The following is a 20,873-nucleotide window of genomic DNA, read 5'->3' as shown; positions in this document are numbered from 1 at the left end:
CACATTCTCCCTGCCATCCCCTTCTCAGTCCTGATGATTGATTAAACTTTAGATCTCAGCCTTCCAGCCCAATGTGTGCAGGAATCCATACAAACAAACCGTGCTTCGATATCTACTGCGTCGTCATCACGTTTAGTGCGCAGTCACGAACCAAACTTTGAAAGTTGAACTTCCTTCACATTTGTGCTGCGGCTGTGGACCCTACACTGTATATTCCAAGAAGAAGAAGAAGATGATGAAGATGAAGATGATGACTGGACCCTTCCTGGTCTCTGCGCATCAGTGGCGGGAATCACCCGTGAGCCTCTGGGGTTTCGTCAGTACGTGCTTACGCAGGCTGGTGACGCAGGCTGGTGACGCAGTCCCTATAAACGTCTGTTTCCTTACATCAGCTGCCTCTTCCCTGCCTAAGCCATCGTGTGGTGGGCAGCGTAAAATTTACTGAGCGAGCGTATCCGAAACCATCCGTCAAAATGGTAAGTTTCTAACGTTTCTCGGAGTAGTGTTTGAACGCTAAGTTGTGTCAGTGGTTTAGAAACGCCGGTATTTGCGGATGGTGCGCTACTAACATGAATATACTGTGAATGTGGCTTGGATGAAAATGGCAACCATTTTGTCGTCTGTCCTACTGGCACCGCCAAAGGCCGCAACGCCTCCAGAAACAAGCTCCACTCGCTCCCTTCAATGTCAAGTTGAGGCTGTTGATCAGAGAGTTGAGTCAAGTGGGGTTTAAATGGCTAACGTCAGATGACATGGCGTTTTTGCTGAACATCGACAGTAGCGGCTTTTTGCTCCGTTAGCTGCTGAAATGCTGACCTGGCGTTTAATAAAAACAAATTGTTGGTGCGTATCTTGAAGCGGGGGAGCGAGCACCTCGACCTGCAATTTGGATTTTATACCTGTAGCGGTTGCCGAGTCATCTTCTGCCGGCTTTTCGTGGCCTGGCGCGTAAGGCTAGTTTAGCTGTCAAGCTAATGTTAGCGTGTAGCATGTTGTCTATTCTGTACACGTGGCCTATTCATGCCGGGAGGTGGTGGTCCGATCACTTTTTTGGCCAACTCAATGTCGTACTTGGTTGTTGAAATGGATGACGTCATTCCTGTCCACTTTATGTCCGCATTCATACTGACGGAAGGCGAGGTCAAAATTCGTTGTGAAACGCAGACAACAATAGCATTCCAGCTGTGGCCGTGGCGGACGCTCAGTAACGGTGCAGAACCATGAATGATGAACCGGCAGCCATTTTTGATATGTAAGGGTGCAGCCTCTGTAGGAAATTATTTCTGACGCAATTCGCCTAAGACGCTGTCACCCTATTTAGCGTGGCACCTCCAGTAAATTCTCCATCAGATACTATCTAGATTGTCGACCGAAGCATTAGTCATAGATTACAATGACCGGCTGTGCAAAGTCTGTTTTCTTTTTGTGTGACATTTCAACTTGACTTTGTCCCTCCAGGTGAACTTTACTATCGAGCAGATCCGTGCCATCATGGACAAAAAGGCCAACATCCGTAACATGTCTGTGATTGCGCACGTCGACCACGGAAAGTCAACCCTGACTGACTCGCTGGTATCAAAGGCAGGCATCATTGCATCAAACCGTGCTGGAGAGGCCCGTTTCACAGACACGCGCAAGGATGAGCAGGAACGTTGCATTACCATCAAATCTACGTAAGTATTTAATTTATTAAAGTCTGCATGTTTTTTTTTTTTGCATAGATCTGGCAATAGAGGTTGTTGGAGCCTGAATGGAAAACTGTTGGATAGGGAAAAAAGTGCAGGACAGACTCTACTGCTGTATTGCCGCATCACGTTTGACTCCATAATACTGGCACAATTTGAAAACTCTCATTGCAGCTTTTTATAGTAGTTTGGTTTAAGTGAAAAAGTGACAGATCATAAAAGCTCCTAATGACAATATAAGAATATCTGTTAAAGAGCCTTGTTTCTCTAGGTACCTAATTGTCGTAGCTGGACGACAAATTAACTTCTCAGATTTTTTTTCTTGCTTCCATTTTTAAACGGTTAACTCCGATAACTCTTCCACATGGTCAGCCAAATTGCTATTTTGCCATATTACACTTCATTGAGTACCTAATCATTAGATCCCTCATTGCTGCTGTAACATGGCAAATTTCCCTCGTTTGGAACAAATAAAGGACTTCTTATCTTGTGTTGAGAATTCGTCTGGCTCTGTAGAGTAGGATTAAAGAAAAAGAGCATGGGTTAGGGTTTTTGTTAATTTGATTTAGTTGTAGTAAATATTGACATCTGGTTTTGCCCACATTGCAGCGCCATCTCCATGTACTACGAGTTGGGTGAAAAGGACTTGGCCTTCATTAAGAATAGTAAGGATGGCGCTGGCTTCTTGATCAACTTGATTGACTCACCAGGACACGTTGACTTCTCCTCTGAAGTGACTGCAGCTCTCCGAGTGACTGATGGAGCCTTGGTTGTTGTGGATTGCGTCTCTGGTAAGAAAAACTCCAAATCTTCAGTGGATTGTGTAAGGTCATGCTTCTAAACTTGCAATTAAATGCCAAAGGTGGAAAATCACAAACACAGACTGGCAATTTTAAAAAGGAATCATTCCAGTCACAGCTTCTTAAAGTTGTTTGTAGAAACGGTAAGATTTACCTAATCTATAAAAAGTGGCTACAAAAAACAGGTTCTGGCCAACTGGCAGCTTGCTAATAAGACTGTCTTCTGAATTGTGAGTTTTTTTCTTTCAATAATTTAGTTTTTCATGCAAATATGCTGTGACAATGATGGTTATTTTTTAATTGCACCATTGTCTACTTGTTTTAAATTACACAACTTGACGCTGCCTTCTCCTGGGTTAATTTGTCTCTGAATCCCTGCCAGGTGTTTGTGTGCAAACGGAGACTGTGCTCCGTCAGGCCATTTGTGAGCGCATCAAGCCAGTCCTGATGATGAACAAGATGGACCGTGCTTTGTTGGAGTTGCAGATTGAACCAGAAGATCTCTACCAGACTTTCCAGCGCATTTGTGAGAATGTGAACGTCATCATCGCCACCTATGGAGAAGAAGATGGTCCTATGGGCCCCATCCAGGTGAGTGGAAGTCTAAACCTTTTATCTTAAGTACAATACTCAGTGGTATACTTGTAGTTGCACACACGTAATTTACCTTGAGCACTATCTTCGAAATAGTAATTTTTATATACCAAATCGTCATATCCCCCTTTTAGCATATAGTGACTAATGGTCTGTCGCTTCTCCAAGATTGATCCACCAATAGGTACTGTTGGCTTTGGCTCTGGACTCCATGGCTGGGCTTTTACCCTCAAGCAGTTTGCTGAGATGTATGTAGCCAAATTTGCTGCAAAGGGCAACACCGACATGACAGCAGAGGAGCATTGCAAGAAGGTGGAGGACATGATGAAGAAACTGTGGGGTGACAGGTGAGTCTAAAAGGCTTTTGACTGCTTTACAAATTGCATTTGAGTAGAGACCGTAGCCAACAGTTACACTAACGCTTAGTAGAGGGGCTGTAGTGCGCAAAAGTGGCTTCACTCAAATGTTCATCTTTTTGTTTGAATCGCAGACAATCTTAACTTTCAGATTTTGCTTCTTATGGATGTAGCTGATTCTGGCCTGTTTTTTTTTTATTGGTAATCTTAAACATCTTATGTTTTAGGTTCTTTGATGCTAGCACTGGAAAGTTCTTGAAGTCTCGGACTTCCGCTGATGGCAAACCCCTTCCCCGCACCTTTGTTGCTCTTGTGTTGGACCCCATCTTCAAGGTAACTAGAGATGCTATTTACCATAATCAATTGTTAATTTTGCCTGCAAGTGATGATTTGAATATTCTTCACTTTGACCTGACTAAACATTGATGATGACCTTCACTCTGAGCGGGGACCATTCTATGGTTTTCTTTATCATCTTTGGTTATGCTATGTTGGTTTTCATTCATAATTGCAATCAACTTCCTTATTTAGGTGTTCAATGCCATCATGGAATTTAACAAAGAGGAAACTGCCAAACTGATCCTGAAGCTGGATATCAAGCTTGATAATGATGACAAAGAAAAGGAGGGCAAACCTCTCCTCAAGGCTGTCATGCGTCGCTGGCTTCCGGCTGGAGAAGCACTTCTTCAAATGATCACCATCCATCTGCCTTCCCCGGTCGTTGCCCAGAAGTACCGTTGCGATTTGCTCTATGAAGGACCTGGTGATGACGAGGCTGCCACCGGTATGAAGTTCATTTATTTTTCATTTTAACAGTTTTCTTTAGATCCTGGTCTAAATGTCCGACTTATTTGTTTACCCAGCTATCAAGACCTGTGACCCCAATGGTCCTTTGATGATGTACATCTCAAAGATGGTCCCCACCACCGATAAGGGTCGCTTCTACGCCTTTGGTCGTGTGTTCTCTGGGTGTGTCTCCACTGGCCTGAAAGTGCGCATCATGGGACCAAACTACATCCCTGGAAAGAAGGACGACCTTTACGTGAAGCCAATTCAGAGGTTGGTATCAACTTTTTGTCTGTTAATTGGTTATTATTGAAATGGGTTTGGAGCCTAGCTGTGCGGTTGAATTAATCAAGTATTGCGCACATTAGTATAATCCAACTTTCTCTTTGTCAGGACAATTTTGATGATGGGGCGTTACACTGAGGCCATTGAAGATGTACCATGCGGTAACATTGTGGGTCTGGTTGGAGTCGACCAGTATCTTGTCAAGACGGGAACAATCACCACCTTTGAGCATGCTCACAACTTGAAAGTGATGAAGTTCAGTGTCAGCCCTGTGGTGAGAGTTGCCGTGGAGGCCAAAAACCCTGCTGACCTGCCTAAGCTGGTGGAGGGTTTGAAGCGTCTGTCCAAGTCCGACCCTATGGTGCAGTGCATCATTGAAGAGTCCGGAGAGCATATCATTGCTGGAGCTGGAGAGCTGCATCTGGAGATCTGTTTGAAGGATCTGGAAGAGGATCATGCTTGCATCCCAATCAAGGTGACTTAGTCCATAATTTAAGTTAACTTAAGTCAGTTTTTTCTTTTTCTTGAATGATTTTAAATTCATTCATATTGAATATGCCATTTTCAATGGTGTTGACTTTCCTATATTGCAATTTTCTGCTTTCTTTTTTAGAAATCTGACCCAGTGGTGTCCTATAGGGAGACAGTCAGCGTCGGATCAACTGTTATGTGTCTGGCAAAGTCGCCCAACAAGCACAACCGTCTGTTCATGATGGCCCGTCCCCTTGAAGAAGGCCTAGCAGAGGATATCGATAAGGGCGACTTTACTCAACGTCAGGAGGCCAAGGCCCGTGCCCGTCAACTTGTTGAAAAATTCGACTGGGATGTCGGAGAGGCTAGAAAGATTTGGTGCTTTGGACCTGATGGAACTGGCCCCAACATGCTGGTGGATGTTACCAAGGGAGTGCAGTACCTTAATGAGATCAAGGATAGTGTTGTTGCTGGCTTCCAGTGGGCTGTCAAGGAGGTAATTAGAATTCACTCAATCGGTTCATATATTGTATTTATTAGTTTAGGAATAGATGTGGGCAATTATTCTCACCGAGGTCAGTGCATATATTTCATCTGTTTATTTTCTCTTTAGGGTGTCCTGTGTGAAGAGAACATGCGTGCTGTTCGCTTTGACGTCCATGATGTGACCCTGCACACAGACGCCATCCACCGCGGTGGTGGTCAAATTATTCCCACAGCCCGCAGAGCCATGTATGCTTCTGCACTCACAGCTGAGCCTAGAATCATGGAGCCAATCTATCTGGTAGAGATCCAGGTAAGTTCTCCTGGATGTATAGTCTGGTTTCCTCTCGTTACCTGATGTATCTCAGAGTTGGACATTTTATTTTTTACTTGCTATTTGCTCACAAAGTTTCTGACCTTTTTAGATTTAGCAAGGCCCAATGGTTAAGTTTCAGAGGTTTTTATTAATCGCATATCTATTTTTATTTTTGTCAGGAGTTTGGCTTTTATTTATTGTGCACTTTTCGTATTACTATTTTCTGTTGAACCTAATATTGATTCTCCACTCTGTAGTGTCCTGACAGTGCAATTGGTGGAATCTACGGTGTGTTAACCAGGAGGCGCGGTCATGTGTTTGAAGAGTACTCCGTCGCTGGGACACCCATGCATGTCAGCAAGGCCTACCTGCCTGTCATGGAGTCATTTGGTATGTTGGGGTTGTTTTTTAAACTAGAAGTGCAGCGAAAACATTTAGTTTAAAACCAGTATTGGGAACTGATTCTGTCTTTAATGTTTGTACTTTGTTTGTTGCAATATAATCTATAGTAATTTCAACATGACCTGTGTGTTTTGTTGTAGTTTCACTTGAGGTGTAGCAGTCTGATTTTAACAGTAGCTGACAATGAAACATTTTGCTCTGCCCTTTCCTAGGTTTCACAGCTGACCTGCGATCTTCCACTGGTGGCCAGGCCTTCCCACAGTGTGTGTTCGACCACTGGCAGATCCTCCCTGGAAACCCAATGGATGCAACAACCAAGCCTGGCATTGTTGTCACTGACACACGCAAACGCAAGGGTCTCAAGGAAGGTGTCCCAGCATTGGACAACTACCTGGACAAAATGTAAAAGCTCACCTGGCTCATGCCTAATTCCTGCTTTCCCATCAAATTTAAGTCTACATCATGGGACCGGACTGTACAGAACAGTGTTCACCGTTGGCCACAAGGATTGACAATATTGAATAAATATCTACAAAAATTGTAAACCATCAATAAAAGCAAATAAAAATGTGTTGGAGCTCTTTGTTTTCTCAGTTTGCTTTTTAAAGAGAGCGATGTTTCATGTTTTTCATAGACACATGGAAACATAAGTTGAGAGATTTCAGTTTTAATGCAGTAACTAGCTGATTTCAGTGGGGTGTACCTCAGACCAGCAGCTAGTTAAACATTCCCCCAACTACGGCTATTAAGCTGGGAGTGTTGTTATGAGAGTTAAAGGGATAGTTAAACAGTGGTGAGTAGATATGTGATTTAAAATGTTTGGCTGAATCTAAAGCATTTCTGAACTTCAGAGCCTTTAAAGCCCAAAACTATAAACTCAAAACAAAAGCATAATGTCTAATCATGCAAAATGCAGACATATATAATAAGCTAGTGGGATTGTGCTTAGTTTTTGACCGGGATGGAACATTTCAGCTATTTTTGGGTTACTGCTATAAGGTTGTATGGCAAATTGGCAATATAGTAGTATATAATATAATAGTTTTACTATTTTAACAACTTAACCTTGATGTAGAGGTAGCAAAGATACTGATCGAACCCTTTTAGAGTAAAATCAAAGTGACCGGGTGATGTTTGACATTGGAATAAATATTTTCTTCCATTTGTATTGGAGGGCAAGGTTACACTTTAAGGGGGTTGGTAATGTATACCGTAGTGTGCGACTGTAAATCATCCCTCAGAAGCACCTAAACGGGCTAGGTAACATGTGGCCTTAGGTTCAACACACCTTGTAATGGGACATTTTAACATCATACCATACAATATTTTATCTCTTAGACATACTAATTCTGCTTGTGAAACTAACAATGACATTAGAGCCACAAATCTGACAAGGTTTGTCTCCCACCACCAAGACTTCGAAGAAGCAGTCAACTTGTGTCCAGGAGGCCTTCAGCATGTGACTGTCTTATCTCCTGGGATGTTATTACTCAGTTCACATTTGTTCTCACACAGAGTTCTAACACACAAACATCGCATCTGCATAAAAAGCATATGCCTACAGCTGTTTCTTTGTAATTTCCTCTGCAGAATACTCATCACACACTCTATGACTGTCTGACCTTTCTTGCGATGAATAAAGTATACTTAAAAGACCATGATTCTCTAGCCCTTTTATTTCAGATGTCTCACCAGGTCAAATTTCTTTACAATCTTAACCCTGAATTGTTCTGTGAGAACAATTTTGTTTCAAACTATTTCATTCCCAGGCTTTCAAATCATTGACTCAAATGAAAATAATTTCTTGGTAGGAATAATAAAATAAATACTCCACAACATTATCACTTTGTATTTTGTAGCTTTACATCAATCATCAGGGTATGCTAATACATAGTAATCCAACTGTCAAGTCATATGAGAGGAGCCAATGTTAATTGAAATAACTGAACTTTTATGACTTTTACTTCTTGGTTTCAGATTCTATCTCAGTTTGGTCACTCTGTTTTGAAAGTACATCTCAGATGTATTGGTAAACTTAAAAAAAAGTAAACTAATAATTATTAGTCTGTGCGCTAAACATACCATTGCACAACATCCATAAAACATAGCATCGCAAAACATACTTAGATAAATAATTTGGTAAATAAACAAAGAATAAGAATCCAAAAATACTGGATATAGTCCATGATTTAAAGAAAGATACTCCAAATGAGTGTGCTCAGTCCAAAACACTTTACAAAAAACTTTCTTTATAATATGCAACTATCATTTTGACTTTCAATGACAACATTCAAGCATAGACTTTCAAATTAAAACATACCACAGGTAATTGTTTCTTGAACTCCACCCTGCCTTTGAGTTCACTTCAAATGTCACAGAACCTAAAACATTTGGCACTTTATTATTATTTACCAAAAAATCTATAAAAATGGAAGCCTTTCGAAAATAAAAGTTAACTAGAAGGTTTTGCATGAGTTTTCAGAATTATATTAAATTAAATGTGTCCCACACTGTGATTCTTGTAAGGTGTCAGAAGCCAATGTTGGAAACTACTGGGTTATTCTCTAACAATAGGTTTTTAAAGCTTGTTAAATCATCCAGTCTCTAAAATCCCCAAAACATAAAAGTGACTTTTAAGTAAGCCTGTCCAATATCTGTAGTAAAGTAGAAAATAAAATGGGTTTCTCTGAAATGTGTATCAAATGCAGCATAGAATGACACAGACACACACACACATGAAATAATGTTTCCATCTTCTTCCTGTACTTAGTTTCTCATGGGAATGAGCAACTAATCCTATTTGCCTGAAAAAATGCAATTATAATCCTTACAATTTCAATAGGGCCTCACTGTCTGTCAGTGCCTGTTAGTGCTCGTGCCCTAAATTATACAAGTAAATTTAAATATATCAATGGAGCATAAGTCACGGCTCTTATTTTTGCAGAGGAAGCTAAAGTAGCGAACTAGTAAGACGAGTGGGGGAGGGGTTCACGGCCATCCAGCCAATCAGGAGTGTCCGTTTCGACCAATCAGAAAACAGGCAGGCTTCTCTTCCTGTTTGGACGAGGACTTCACTGTCGGTGAGTAATATAAGGTTTAGATAAGAAGTACAACTACTTGTTAAAAAATTCTAACTGTCCCAAGTGTATAGTTTGTACTTTAAAGTAAAATTGCGTATTTTGCTTCGTAATATTTGTTCCTTCGGCAGAGTGAGTGTGTTGTGCTACCTTTGTGTGTGTGTGTGTGTGAGCACTTAGCCTCAGTGAACAGCTAACAGTCAGGTTAGCAATCCAAGCGGCATAGCTGCGGGGACAGTAATACCACAATTAATCTCTCGCCTCTTGTTTTTAAATCCTTTTCTCCTATGTTGTTTTGCACAGACACTTTACCAAGACACGAGCCCAGCGGATAAAGGCCAGTTTCAGCCTGAACGCATTCGGTTTCTCGGGAAGAAGCCCATGGGAGGGATCAAACAGGAGCAGGGTGATGCCTCACAGCAGCTCAGAGCCTCGCATTCAGCCGAACAGACCCAGGATGAGGTGACAACGATCAACGTTAAATCATTTAGACTTTGCCTCCTGTATGCGGGAATGAGGCTGTAAGGTTTTCAAAGTCAAGAACTGAGGGCATGTGTTGTTAACTTTATGCACACATAGTCACTCTTTTGTTGCAGCAGTTCTGGAATACTCTTTTATAAATGTGTATATACAATATCAATTATTCTGCATATCAGCTCCCCCCTTGCCTTTCTGCCTGGTTTTCCTTTAAGCCACTTACTGCCCCCATCTCGTGGACTTCACTGGAAAATATATAAATAGTATACATGTTTGTGGGTCTTTTTATAATATATTATGGGGAGCTAACAGTAAAAATGTATTATCAGTATAATGGTACACAATTGAACAGCGGTACTAAACCTATAACCTCTTAAATGGCCTGGAATGTGGTTTCTGTCATACTTGACATATATCTTACATTTCCTTCATTACTTTCTAAAAAAGTCCTGTAACCTGCAGGAACCCCGAACTACACTGATCAGTGTCAGCGGTACAGCTGGAACATCTAAGTTATTAATTGTAATTATTTAAGTTAAGAAATGTTTTCGTTCTATAGAGCATTGAATATGTTTTCATTATGGGATGTTAGTTGTACGAAACGTGAAATTTGAATCGTTTTTTTAACATGTTTAAACATCGCATTCACAAATCAAACAAATGAAAAGCCTCTCCACTCACCAGAGTTTCATTCTTTCTCTCTCTGTAGCCCAAGAAGAGAGGCTGGCCAAAGGGTAAGAAAAGAAAAAAGGTGCTACCAAATGGGCCTAAGGCGCCTGTAACGGGATATGTGCGCTTCCTGAACGAGCGGCGGGAACTAATGAGGGCCCGATACCCTGACTTGCCTTTTCCCGAAATCACCAAAAGACTCGGAGCAGAGTGGACACGTTTAGTGCCAAATGACAAACAGGTACATTTCAATGTAATGACGCAGTATATTTTTCAGGGCACCAGGTACTTTCTTACTGGCCTGGTTGAAATCCATGATGACTCATGGACATCAAGTCAGGAATATAATAGAAGTTGTTGTTCTTAAACATCTGTATTTTAGCATTTCAAAGATTTTCAGTACTCAAGGTTTAAAAAAATATTCTAAACAAATTCCAGAATGTGTCATTAAGCAAGTTAGGTTTTTTTGCCTGAACATTATTTGTGTACCGGCAGCGCTATCTGGACGAGGCGGAGCGGGAGAAGATGCAATATGCACAGGAATTGAAGGAATATCAGCAGACTGAGGCCTATCAGATCACCGCTGCTAAGATACAAGACAAAAGGATCAAGAAAGGTGAACACTGACTTCTACTCAACTAATGTTTGTCATGTTGATTGCTATAGTGCATGTGTGTTTTTATTACTTACTACCTTAAAAAATAACCATCGTCATCAGGGAAACTGACACAATTATTATTCAACCTCTCTGTTCAATCTGAGCTGTATTATGGACATAACTTTTTCTCTTTCAGAAGACTCTCCATCTGTCATCATCAGTACTAGTGCAGGGTCATCTTTACCAAAGGTACACCAATTTGTCACTACATATTCTTCAGTATTTCTATAGAGTAAATTGCACAAAGCTAAGTTGTGCATTTTGTCCTCAAGGCTTCTGATCTCCCGAGCAGATTTGACATCCCTATCTTCACAGAGGAGTTCCTTGATCAGAACAAAGGTAAGGAAAAAACGGAAAATGGAAATAAAGCACAAGGCTTGTTTTCAACATGGCTAGGTACTTATGCTAGGACAGAAGTATGCCATTACCTAATATACTAATAGGACATTAACAGAGGTGGCGCCTGGACATCATGCTAAGAGAGGTGATCACATCGATGTAATGCTTTTTCAGTTTTAAGTCGACCAACAAACAATCTCATCAAATCATTTTTTTGTTTCACTCTTTTCCGTTTCAGCTCGAGAGGCTGAGTTGCGGCGGCTTCGTAAGGCCAACATTGAGTTTGAGGAGCAGAATGCAGTGTTGCAGCGGCACATCAAGGACATGTACAACGCCAAAGAGCGCCTGGAGGCTGAACTGGGGCTGGATGAGAAGCGCACCCAGGCTCTTCAGCAACACTTACTGGCCATTAAACACACGCTGGTTAACAGTCTCTCATCAGTCCCACTGCCAGGTAAGGAGTCAGGAGGCTGTATTTAGGGAATACAACCAGAGAGTAATATAGAGCTTATGTTCTCATGCCAGGTTCATTGAATTGAATGTGTCATTATGAAAACACCTGTAATGTTAGGTGACTGGTCTGCTCCTCAATTTAAATATCTGGTTATATTAAAAAACCTTACTGTCCCTGGAACTGCTGTATTAGTGCATAAATTACATATTTTCCATTAAAAAAATCTAATATTCAATAATGTGTAAAGATATTTTTTTCCTGGACAGGTACAGGTGAGACAGCCTCTCTTGGGAACCTGGACTCGTACCTGAGTTGTCTCAGCGGTGCGCTGGAAGGCAACCCACACAAGCACCGTGCCCTGCTTACCCAGCTTTGTGAGGTCCTCTCTCATCTTGACAGGTAACTGAAACCTCTTTTACAAACATACCGTGGGTCTGTCACACCAGACTTCTGCATTTAATCTGTATCTGACCACTCATACTTCTACTGATCACAGACATGCTTTGCTGAGTTGATTTGTGCACACATACACATGCATCTTTTACATATAACACTTCAAAAATCATGAACTTGATCATTGGGCCTTTTGTCTATCATGATTATCCTTTTTCAAAATTCTGAGCTTCCAAGTTTTGAAGACTATATTTGAATTGTATCCCTGAATAAGTCGTCTTCTTTCTCCGTGTGAATGGACTTTTTTCTTGCCAGTGAGAAGCTATGAGGAGACTCCATCTAAAGAGCCTTTGATTCCTGCAGCAGAGCGACAGGTGATGGACATGTTGTATTAGCTCAAACTAGTAGCATTCAACAACACAAGTGGCTATCTCAAGGATAGGCAAGACAAGGGTACAAACATTTCAAAACTCCACATAACTTTTCTTTATGAATGTGTGTATTCACACACATTATTTTTCTTGTGAATAAAAATCGGTGGGGTGGTAAGGGTTTTTAAAGTTCATGAATTTCATTAAATGTAATGTACAGTAATTTTACCTTCACGGATGCCATAAGTAAATTTAGATTGACCCTAACTCTATTGTATAGCTTTGCATTAACAGTTTCTCACCGGCCCTATGAGCTGTCCAATAAGGCCAGACTAATAATCAGTTTATATTAAATGTCATTCGGTATGTGGTTGGTGGTTGTACATAGTGTTATTTAGACTGCATGAAAAAACGAACTGGAAGTGATTGAAAATGTAATGTTCTGGTTAACTGCGCATGTTTGAATTTACATTGATGATGGCAAGTAGATGGATCGATGAGCAGATAAACATGTCAGAATATTATATAATTGTGAAGTATATTTGTATTTTTCTTAAATGTTCATTAAACCATATTGAAAATGTTTCCAACAAAAGGGTGAGTGTGTGCAGCTTGAAATGTTTTAATTGTCATTAGTGAATTGTGTTTTAAAATGCCACATCTTAAGTTTAGATCCAATCCCAAAAGAACTTGCGTAAAGGCAAAATGTTCTTTTGTATAATTTTGGTGCTCTGACCCTGAGGACTGTGAAGTTGTATAGAGTGTTGTGTACCAGCAGGGGGAGCTGTTAGCCCACACAGCCAAAGCTAGACCAGAGTTAAAGGGTGTATCTGTTTTTTAATTGAGATTATCTGTTTTAAATATGCAACACAGTTAACACTGAATTTAAAGATTGAGACTGATTTAGATTGTGTCCACTCAGTCAGACCAAGGCTCAAAGATTGATATCCTGCGCCAATTACAGGTGGCTGTGGCTCAGGCGGTAGAGAGGGTGGTCCACTAACAACTAGCAGGTCGGCAGGGTGATCCCAGTCTCCCATAATGCGGGCAGTGAAGTGTACTTGGTTTCTAAGTAATGTGTGTTTGAGAGACATTTCTGCACATAGATGCCCTGTATGAATGGGTGAATGGCAAACACTACTGTGAAGTGCTTTTTGTGGTCATCAAGACTAGAAAACGCTATATACAGCTATTTACCATTTAATTATGATATTTTGTCTTTTGTCAAGCACCAACAGTCCATCTGCTTAATTATCACCCACATACATTACCTTCTATTGGGGCTATAATAATTTCCATCATTGTTTAATCTATCTATTTAACCCCCTGCTTAATCAGTTGGTTCATAATGTGTCTGTCTGTGTGTGTGTTTATTTGTGTACCTGTTTTTTTTTTTTAAATTTTGCTTTCTTTCCATGTCTGCTTTGTTTTGGAGTTCTATTGTTTCTTTTAAGGAAGGGCTGGAATAAATGGCCAATAATTACATTAAGATAAACATTTCCTTATCAGTCCATTTTGACAATTATCACAACAAATGTCACATTATTTATATTAAGTTTAAAGACATTATTTTGCTCCTGAGAGAAGGTTGTGGCTTTAAACTCTACTTCATGAAAAGCAAATGACAAACACTTGATTAACAGCAAGTGTTTGTCGTGTCATCGTTTGCAAGATGGTTGAAAGTTTGACTAGTTCTTTCTTTTTATTCTCCAAAAGGTAGTCCTACATATTATAGCAGTGACTGAAGAAGAAATGCAATATTCCCAAAGAGATAGTGGTGAGATAAAAGGTGTAAGGCCTCAGGAGCTTAAGAAGAAATCCTGAATTGTTCAAACATACAAACACGTACACTGGTGGGGGAGTCTCACCACAGACCACCGCCCTGACGTCACTGCCAGGAGCTGTCCACTCGGCGGTGGTGCTGAAGCTGAACAAGATGGCTGAGTGCTGGGGAGCGGAGAGCTGAGAGAGAGAAGGTGGTCGGCGGAAAAGTCTCAGATTTGGACAGACGCGCCACTCAAAGGAGGACAGACGGGTTCACCACTCCGGAGCTCGGCCTGACACAGCGAAGAGTTGATTTACCGAACAGCGGAACGAGCCCCGCCAGGCCCCGGCTCTGCTGCCGACGGCAGGCTTCTCCCCACCCGCAGCACCGCGACCCTCTCCCCGGCTGCGCTGCCGCACAGATTAGCTCAGTGAAGGAAGCTGGTGAAGAAGCTGGACCCGGGGCCAAAGGCGCTCATAAGAAATGTCATTGCTGTGTGTTGGAGGTAAGAGCGACGAATGTGCAATAATCTGGCACGACTTGCTTTCGATATCCTCCACATTAGATAAATCTAAGTCGCGTCTTGTCGGCTTATTGTTGAGGGGTTGACCTGTGAGGATGCATCCATCCCTGAGGGGAATTAGCTACTACACACTCATACATCTTATTTGCAGTTTATTTCGTGCAAATCTCACTAATAAGGCGAATACTTCCCATCATCACCTTTAGCGTTTGATTGTCTTCACTCCCACTGTCAGCCATGAGCACGACCTGCCTGCCTGGGCTCATTTCCCCAAACGTGGGAACACTACAACATTTAAGGATCGATTTATGGTGTCGGTTTATGCTTTCTGGCAGCCGCTGTCAAACAAGGTAAAACCAGATGTAGGTTGCTCCACTCGCAGTTTGTGTTTCAGGACTACAAGTCATTACTTGTGCAGACGTCTCCTCGGTTTTCAACCGTAAATGTGCGAAAAAAATAAGCATATTTTCTTTACATTAGGCTTTTCACAACAGATTCGATTTTTAAATCATCCGTCTCCTATTGATCGAGCTCTACAACAACAACCACAGTCTGTTGTGCTTTTAACCAATTCAAGACTCTTCAAATGGTTGTTTCGGTCTCCTCCTATAGAAGCCGGATTTAGAACACAGTTTTGCAATGACTTCTTTTCAAATATCTTTCTCCAGTCACTGATGATGTATTTCCATTTTTTCAGTCAAGTCTATGTGGAAGAGAAATAGAGCCTGGACCCCAATACCATTTGGTCCTCTGATTACAAACCTTTAAATGTCATTTATAGGCTATTAACACTACATTTAGTTTAATATTTGTAGTTGTGTTGTTTTTGATTGATTTTTGTATCAGAAGTTTCAAACGTGAGTGAAGACCTCCATCTAGCAATATTCACTTTATTTTAATCAGGAGTCTTTTGCTGTCAGGTATAACTTAAATTGTTATGTATAAATATCAGAGGGAAAACTGGGTGGACAGATTTTTGCAAATGTGAAGGGAATTAAAGAGGCCTACTATTATCCTGCAGCGGATCTCCACCGAGCAGCTCAATAAGACCTGGTCAGCTGCAGATTTGGGAACCCGAAAGTTTATACCACTTTAGACTTAAGCCTTAGATTCAAGATTTTAGGAAGCTATCTGAATCTGAATGTGTGGTTTTCTTATGGTTAGCAATTCTCCCCCCTTATAAGGTTTTATTGACACTTCCTCTATAGGAGCAGAGTTAAAGTGTTGATGAAGATGCTGCTTCTGTCCGGTTTGACCGGTGATGTCAGGATTGAGATTCAGGCTCATTGGTGGCCCCTTCATGTCCTGAAGCTCTGTTGGCATGGCAACCCCAATGGTATTTTAGGTCTCTGCAGGCATTTCCTCATTAGTACCTTCACTCACTGTGGCAGGCCTGTAGCTATAGGTTTATATTGATATTGTATTTGTTCATGGTGGCTGTGCGCAGAATGACGTTATGAAGAGGAAGATGAGTATAGGTGTTCACCTCTGTGAAATGGTTACAGGCTGATATAAACATTGCAGTAGCAGTGATGTGACATCGCCTGTGCATGTTCTGCTCCCACGTCTTGTGATATTAGATTTAGTCTTTAAAGTGATGGCCTGTGTCACACAAGCTGAATAAGCATATTCAGGTCTGACGGCTCTCCATTGGCTGTCATCCCTAGAGATGTCAATTCACACGTTACAACTTTCTAACAGAGCAAACCATGACAGACGTCTGTATTACTTATGCCTTTTTGCATTAATATAATTACCTGAAACAAGGAGGTTACTTTTTTTTTAAATTGTGGTGCAGATCTGGAACAAGACAACGTTTTTTTAACATTTCTGTTGAATTGTCAAAGAATCATAGGCAAAGAAAATGCAGACATAATTAGGGAGTAGGTATCGCTGAGTGTGTGCAATTTCATGTGGATCCAAATAGAAATCTGTATCTAGTGGATTTAAACTTTTAGGTTTAAGTGTGTAGGCTTTGTTCAGACACTTTATTAGGGCTAGAAACATGTAACTACCACCAATGTGTTGCTGAGAAATGTACAGTGGTCTCAGCTGTAAGTTTGTTTTGATTTACAGAGCCTGTTGGGCCTTGTCGGAGGTACATGCTCTACTGAGTGCCTATCAAACATACGTGATCAGATCATTAAGAACCTTGGTAAAAGTAGTCACCTTTGTCAGACACTATGAATGAATAAAAGTTAACCAAGTCAAACCATCCTGAGCCTCTGTTGTTTGTTCTCTTATTACATTTAAAACATAGATGTCACTACTATGGCCCTCAGAGAAGCACATACCTCTGCCAAGATCAGACAATCTCACACATGTCCGTCTAGCTTTTATAATAGAAAAATAATATGAAAAGGAAGTAGTCAGACAGTCTGTAAAAATGTGTACAAACTCTTAAATCTCAACACCATAAGTATGTCTGATTTGTTCTCATCAAACAATTAATTTCCCCCAAGAAGTTGATTTCCTGGCCCATGTCCCGTCCCTCCACCATGTTGGGCACCAATCATTTCAGTGACTTTGTGTAATCCTGTTTACAAGCAAAGGGTGGGATGAAAACACAACCTCCTTGGCAAAGTTAATATAGTTATTGTGATTCTGGGTTTATTGTAAGTATCAATAGTAGATAAAACACAGCATTCATATTCTGTGGTTAATGATGCAAAGGCAACAGCATTACGTTCTGTTTATATCCTCTCTAAAGTCTTAAGTTTGATTGCTAAGCTTCTTCATTAGCAGACATGAATTAGTGCTTACCAGGGGAGTGCAGTCACCAGGGACTGTAATACTTTTTTAACAGTTACACTCTAATCATCATCACTTACACACAGTATTCCCTCAGGTATTGTTCAGGAGTGTGACTGAATGTTATCCAGCAGAGCAGACAGGAGTGCACTGTAATGACCTCTCAGTTTTACTTCCATCGTTTCTAGTTTCTTTCCGTCCATCTCTTGTCTATCTGTTGTGTTTTTCCTGGTGTCTTCTGAGGTGTGGCCTGTTTGAAACCTAAAAACATGCTTATCTGCCCCGGGCATCAGTAAAAGTATTTGTCATATTTTCCTCCAGCAAAAGAAGAGACAATGAGGTCCCGTAATTACTGTGTTGGGGACTCCTAAATTTGGAGTAAATATGTTACACCTACTGCCTTCTCCTCCCTCCTCTGTTCTGTAACCACAGCGATGTTGGTTTAGTCTCATGCCTGTGAGCTGTGAGCACCCCACCCCCCTTTCCGGCAACCCCCCCCCCCCCACCCCCCCCCCCCCCCCCACCCTTGTCACACTGAAGTGGTTATTTTTAGTGTTGGGGATGCAGCGCGCTCTGCCCGCATCCGGCTGCACACAGAGATTAATGGAGCACAAGCGAAAGAGATAGAAAGGGAGCACACGTGCACACTTGCCACATGGCAGGGGAAGCTTGTAGGAGCAAGTGATAGAGAGAGAGAGAGAGAGAGAGAGAGAGAGAGAGAGAGAGAGAGAGAGAGAGAGAAGCGGCTGACGACTGGCTGATGGTGAGGAGGGGGCAGCGTTTGACAGCGTTGGCAAGGGTACAGCCGAGGATGCATCTGTCACTTGCTGTCTGTATGAAGCAAAGAAATAATCCATTTGAACGTCTCTTTTACAAATGTATATATTCGGTACTTCCACCGAAATGAACCCTCTGTATCTTTAGGCGTGACTGCCCCTGATATCAGCTCTAATACCAGCAGGGGAATTTCACTTTGAAGTTGGATAAGTAGCACATATGCTCCACCGCACCTTGTACTCTGCCACCTGCCTCATGAATCAGAGAGATACTTAAGTGATAGGCAGGATCCCAAGGGGCGTTTGCTGGGGTTAGGCTATTTTTAGAATCAAATTTGTCCACAGTGATTATCATACCTGCTCGGCTGGCACCGACTCTGAATGTGTTTCTTTATCAGCATCACTTTTGCAACTGGAATTTTTCTTGATTGAATAAGTGGGCGTCTATATTTATATATTCTATTTTAAACAGTCTGACTGTAGGTCATACATTTCGAAAGCATTCTTCTTACAGCCACATACACACTCAGAGGATTTATTAAGAGCTTGTTGTTGTGGCCGGATTAGGTCGATTTTAAATGATGCTAAGTTGCTGTATTTCTTTGCCTAAATGTAGCATCAGTGAAGAGAGGCAATCAGCAGGGATTAAAAAGCAGAGCTGTGAATATTAAATGTCTCACTGCAGAACATGGGGACGCTGGACACCAACAGGGTGCAGGGTTGAATGAATAATGGAACGGCTCCTGACGTCACTCTGGCTATAAAAGTCAGTCTGGTTCCTCCAGAGGTCCCTGTGTTGAGGAGTCCTTTTATCCACCACCCCCTGTCGAGGACCACGCAGGAACTCTCACACACACACACACACACACACACACACACACACATGCACACACACGCCAACACACATCATAGAGGCTTATTGCCACTCTCCCGCTGGCATCACCTTTTCACTGTCACCTGCACAAACTGCCCTCCTGGCCCCCTGTGACTCATAGACCCTGAAATCTGATGAGCAGATGCGGTCTTTCATATTTAGATCTTGGAATTCTGCCCAAAGAGGATGGCAGAGTCCAAAGGTTGAGAAGAGCACCACCCCCCTCCTCTCCCTTCTCCTCCTCCTCCCTCTCTCTCTCAAATGCCAGGTGCCTGTCAATCACCAACCAGACGAACTTGCACACAAGCTACAGGCAGTGGTCCGTCTGGACTGTAGGGTAGAGTCGCACGACACTAAGCATAAGATGAGCCTTCATGGAGTCACTTAGAGCTTCAGAGCATAAAAAGGTGAAATCTTAAAAGATATTCTATAGCCTACAACCTTTATATAATAACCTTCAAAAAGAAGGTTATGTTTTTGTCTACGATTGTCTATTATTTAGTAGGATTCTGCAAAAACTAACTGTCGATATACCACAAAACTGGGTCAGGGAAGGATGCATTACGTTTTGGTGCAGATGCAGATCCCAGGGATGAGCTAGTTTGGTCTTGATGAAAAATATGGCATGTTTGGGAGACTGATATTTATGACTGTGTCCAATGTGTTGCAGTGGCAAAAAAAAGAATCTGGATTTAGTGAATTTAAACGTGTTTTCATGAGGGGACTGTTGGGCTCTCTGAGTGCCACATATGTTCCTCTTTCCATAGACTAATTTGTCCATTGTTTTGTTTACAGTGAAGAAAGCGAAGCTTGATGGACCCCAAGGTGAGTATTGGCCTTCGACCTCGGGAGATCAGTCATATCTTACTTATTTTTGCTGACTGCTGTTAAACACATTCATTGGTTATAGTCAAACCAACAATTTTTACTTTTTCTTTTTCACAGAGAAATTTAACACATACGTGACCCTGAAGGTGCAGAATGTTAAGAGCACCACCATCGCTGTGCGCGGCAGTCAGCCGTGCTGGGAGCAGGACTTCATGTTGTGAGTGATTCTAGCCATCTCTCCGTCTTCCACCCCTCTTTTAACTCAGCACGTTGTTCCCCTCTTTAGTGCATGTCCTCTTTCTAACTTTTTATTAGGTGATTAAATGGGGGCCAGTGCTACTCAATTTTAATTCACAATTTGTTTCCAGATCCCTCTTCTTCAGACCTCTCATTTTTCCAATTAAATGAATCCTCACTTGGACCCACAAACAATGAATGGGGTTGTATTGTTTCGATATAGAGAGCGTTTTGACTGGTTTTCTCAGGTCAACGGAGCACTGCTACCTGTTGAATAAAAATAAATATGAAAAACATTAAATTATAAAACAATACATTGAATATATTAATTCACACATATAGAGATGTCACCTCAGGCTTCACTTTTTTAGTACACAGATGTTGTGCATCACAGGGTCAGCTGTGACATTTCTGCCTCCTCCTATTTTGGCCCTCTACTTGCTTCCCGTCTTTCTCTCTCCCTTGGAAGAGGGAGATGACATAACAGCTCTACTTGAGCTACT

The 20,873-nt window shown here is 41.6% G+C and overlaps 3 protein-coding genes across 5 annotated transcripts in view; all 3 read left to right on the top strand.

Annotated features, from left to right (window-relative positions):
- The first annotated feature begins 326 nt into the window (after positions 1–326).
- On the top strand, positions 327–6,748 carry LOC133961255 (elongation factor 2-like). The gene is made up of 13 exons (XM_062396324.1): positions 327–476; positions 1,459–1,673; positions 2,295–2,476; positions 2,868–3,076; positions 3,248–3,426; positions 3,663–3,768; positions 3,967–4,219; positions 4,299–4,494; positions 4,615–4,981; positions 5,120–5,473; positions 5,591–5,773; positions 6,034–6,166; positions 6,391–6,748. The coding sequence occupies exons 1-13, from the start codon at positions 474–476 to the stop codon at positions 6,582–6,584; spliced, it is 2,574 nt and encodes an 857-aa protein (XP_062252308.1). The 5' UTR covers positions 327–473; the 3' UTR covers positions 6,585–6,748.
- Positions 6,749–9,171: 2,423 nt separating this feature from the next.
- hmg20b (high mobility group 20B) lies at positions 9,172–13,199 on the top strand. Of its 3 annotated transcripts, none has more exons than XM_062396122.1 (9): positions 9,172–9,258; positions 9,559–9,717; positions 10,442–10,642; positions 10,897–11,017; positions 11,196–11,248; positions 11,332–11,398; positions 11,637–11,852; positions 12,119–12,251; positions 12,561–13,199. In XM_062396122.1, exons 2-9 carry the CDS (start codon positions 9,637–9,639, stop codon positions 12,571–12,573), a joined length of 885 nt encoding a protein of 294 aa, XP_062252106.1. In that variant the 5' UTR covers positions 9,172–9,258; positions 9,559–9,636; the 3' UTR covers positions 12,574–13,199. The 3 variants fall into 3 exon arrangements, with proteins under 3 accessions (XP_062252106.1, XP_062252107.1, XP_062252105.1); XM_062396123.1 differs by lacking the exon at positions 9,172–9,258 and adding an exon at positions 9,319–9,459 and having other exon boundaries at positions 11,199–11,248; XM_062396121.1 differs by lacking the exon at positions 9,172–9,258 and adding an exon at positions 9,321–9,459.
- A 1,235-nt stretch (positions 13,200–14,434) lies between these two features.
- unc13a (unc-13 homolog A (C. elegans)) overlaps positions 14,435–20,873 on the top strand; it is a 45,905-nt gene continuing 39,466 nt past the window's right edge. Inside the window, exons 1-3 of the mRNA XM_062395914.1 lie at positions 14,435–14,886; positions 20,101–20,130; positions 20,251–20,350. Coding sequence (XP_062251898.1) covers positions 14,865–14,886; positions 20,101–20,130; positions 20,251–20,350 — 152 coding nt within the window. The 5' untranslated portion in view covers positions 14,435–14,864. The remainder of the gene's footprint in view (positions 14,887–20,100; positions 20,131–20,250; positions 20,351–20,873) is intronic.

Source organism: Platichthys flesus, chromosome 9 (assembly GCF_949316205.1).
Source record: "Platichthys flesus chromosome 9, fPlaFle2.1, whole genome shotgun sequence".
Classification (NCBI taxonomy): Eukaryota; Metazoa; Chordata; class Actinopteri; order Pleuronectiformes; family Pleuronectidae; genus Platichthys; species Platichthys flesus.
This window is presented reverse-complemented; position numbering and strand designations above follow the sequence as displayed.

Bases quoted from the DNA above. Each gene is read 5' to 3' on its own strand.
- LOC133961255 (XM_062396324.1), top strand. The intron at 3,427-3,662 runs GTGAGTCTAAAA...CTTATGTTTTAG, and splicing joins AAGAAACTGTGGGGTGACAG to GTTCTTTGATGCTAGCACTG. The intron at 4,220-4,298 runs GTATGAAGTTCA...TTGTTTACCCAG, and splicing joins TGATGACGAGGCTGCCACCG to CTATCAAGACCTGTGACCCC.
- hmg20b (XM_062396122.1), top strand. From the start codon at position 9,637: ATGGGAGGGATCAAACAGGAGCAGGGTGATGCCTCACAGCAGCTCAGA. The intron at 9,718-10,441 runs GTGACAACGATC...CTCTCTCTGTAG, and splicing joins CCGAACAGACCCAGGATGAG to CCCAAGAAGAGAGGCTGGCC. The intron at 11,018-11,195 runs GTGAACACTGAC...TTTCTCTTTCAG, and splicing joins AGACAAAAGGATCAAGAAAG to AAGACTCTCCATCTGTCATC.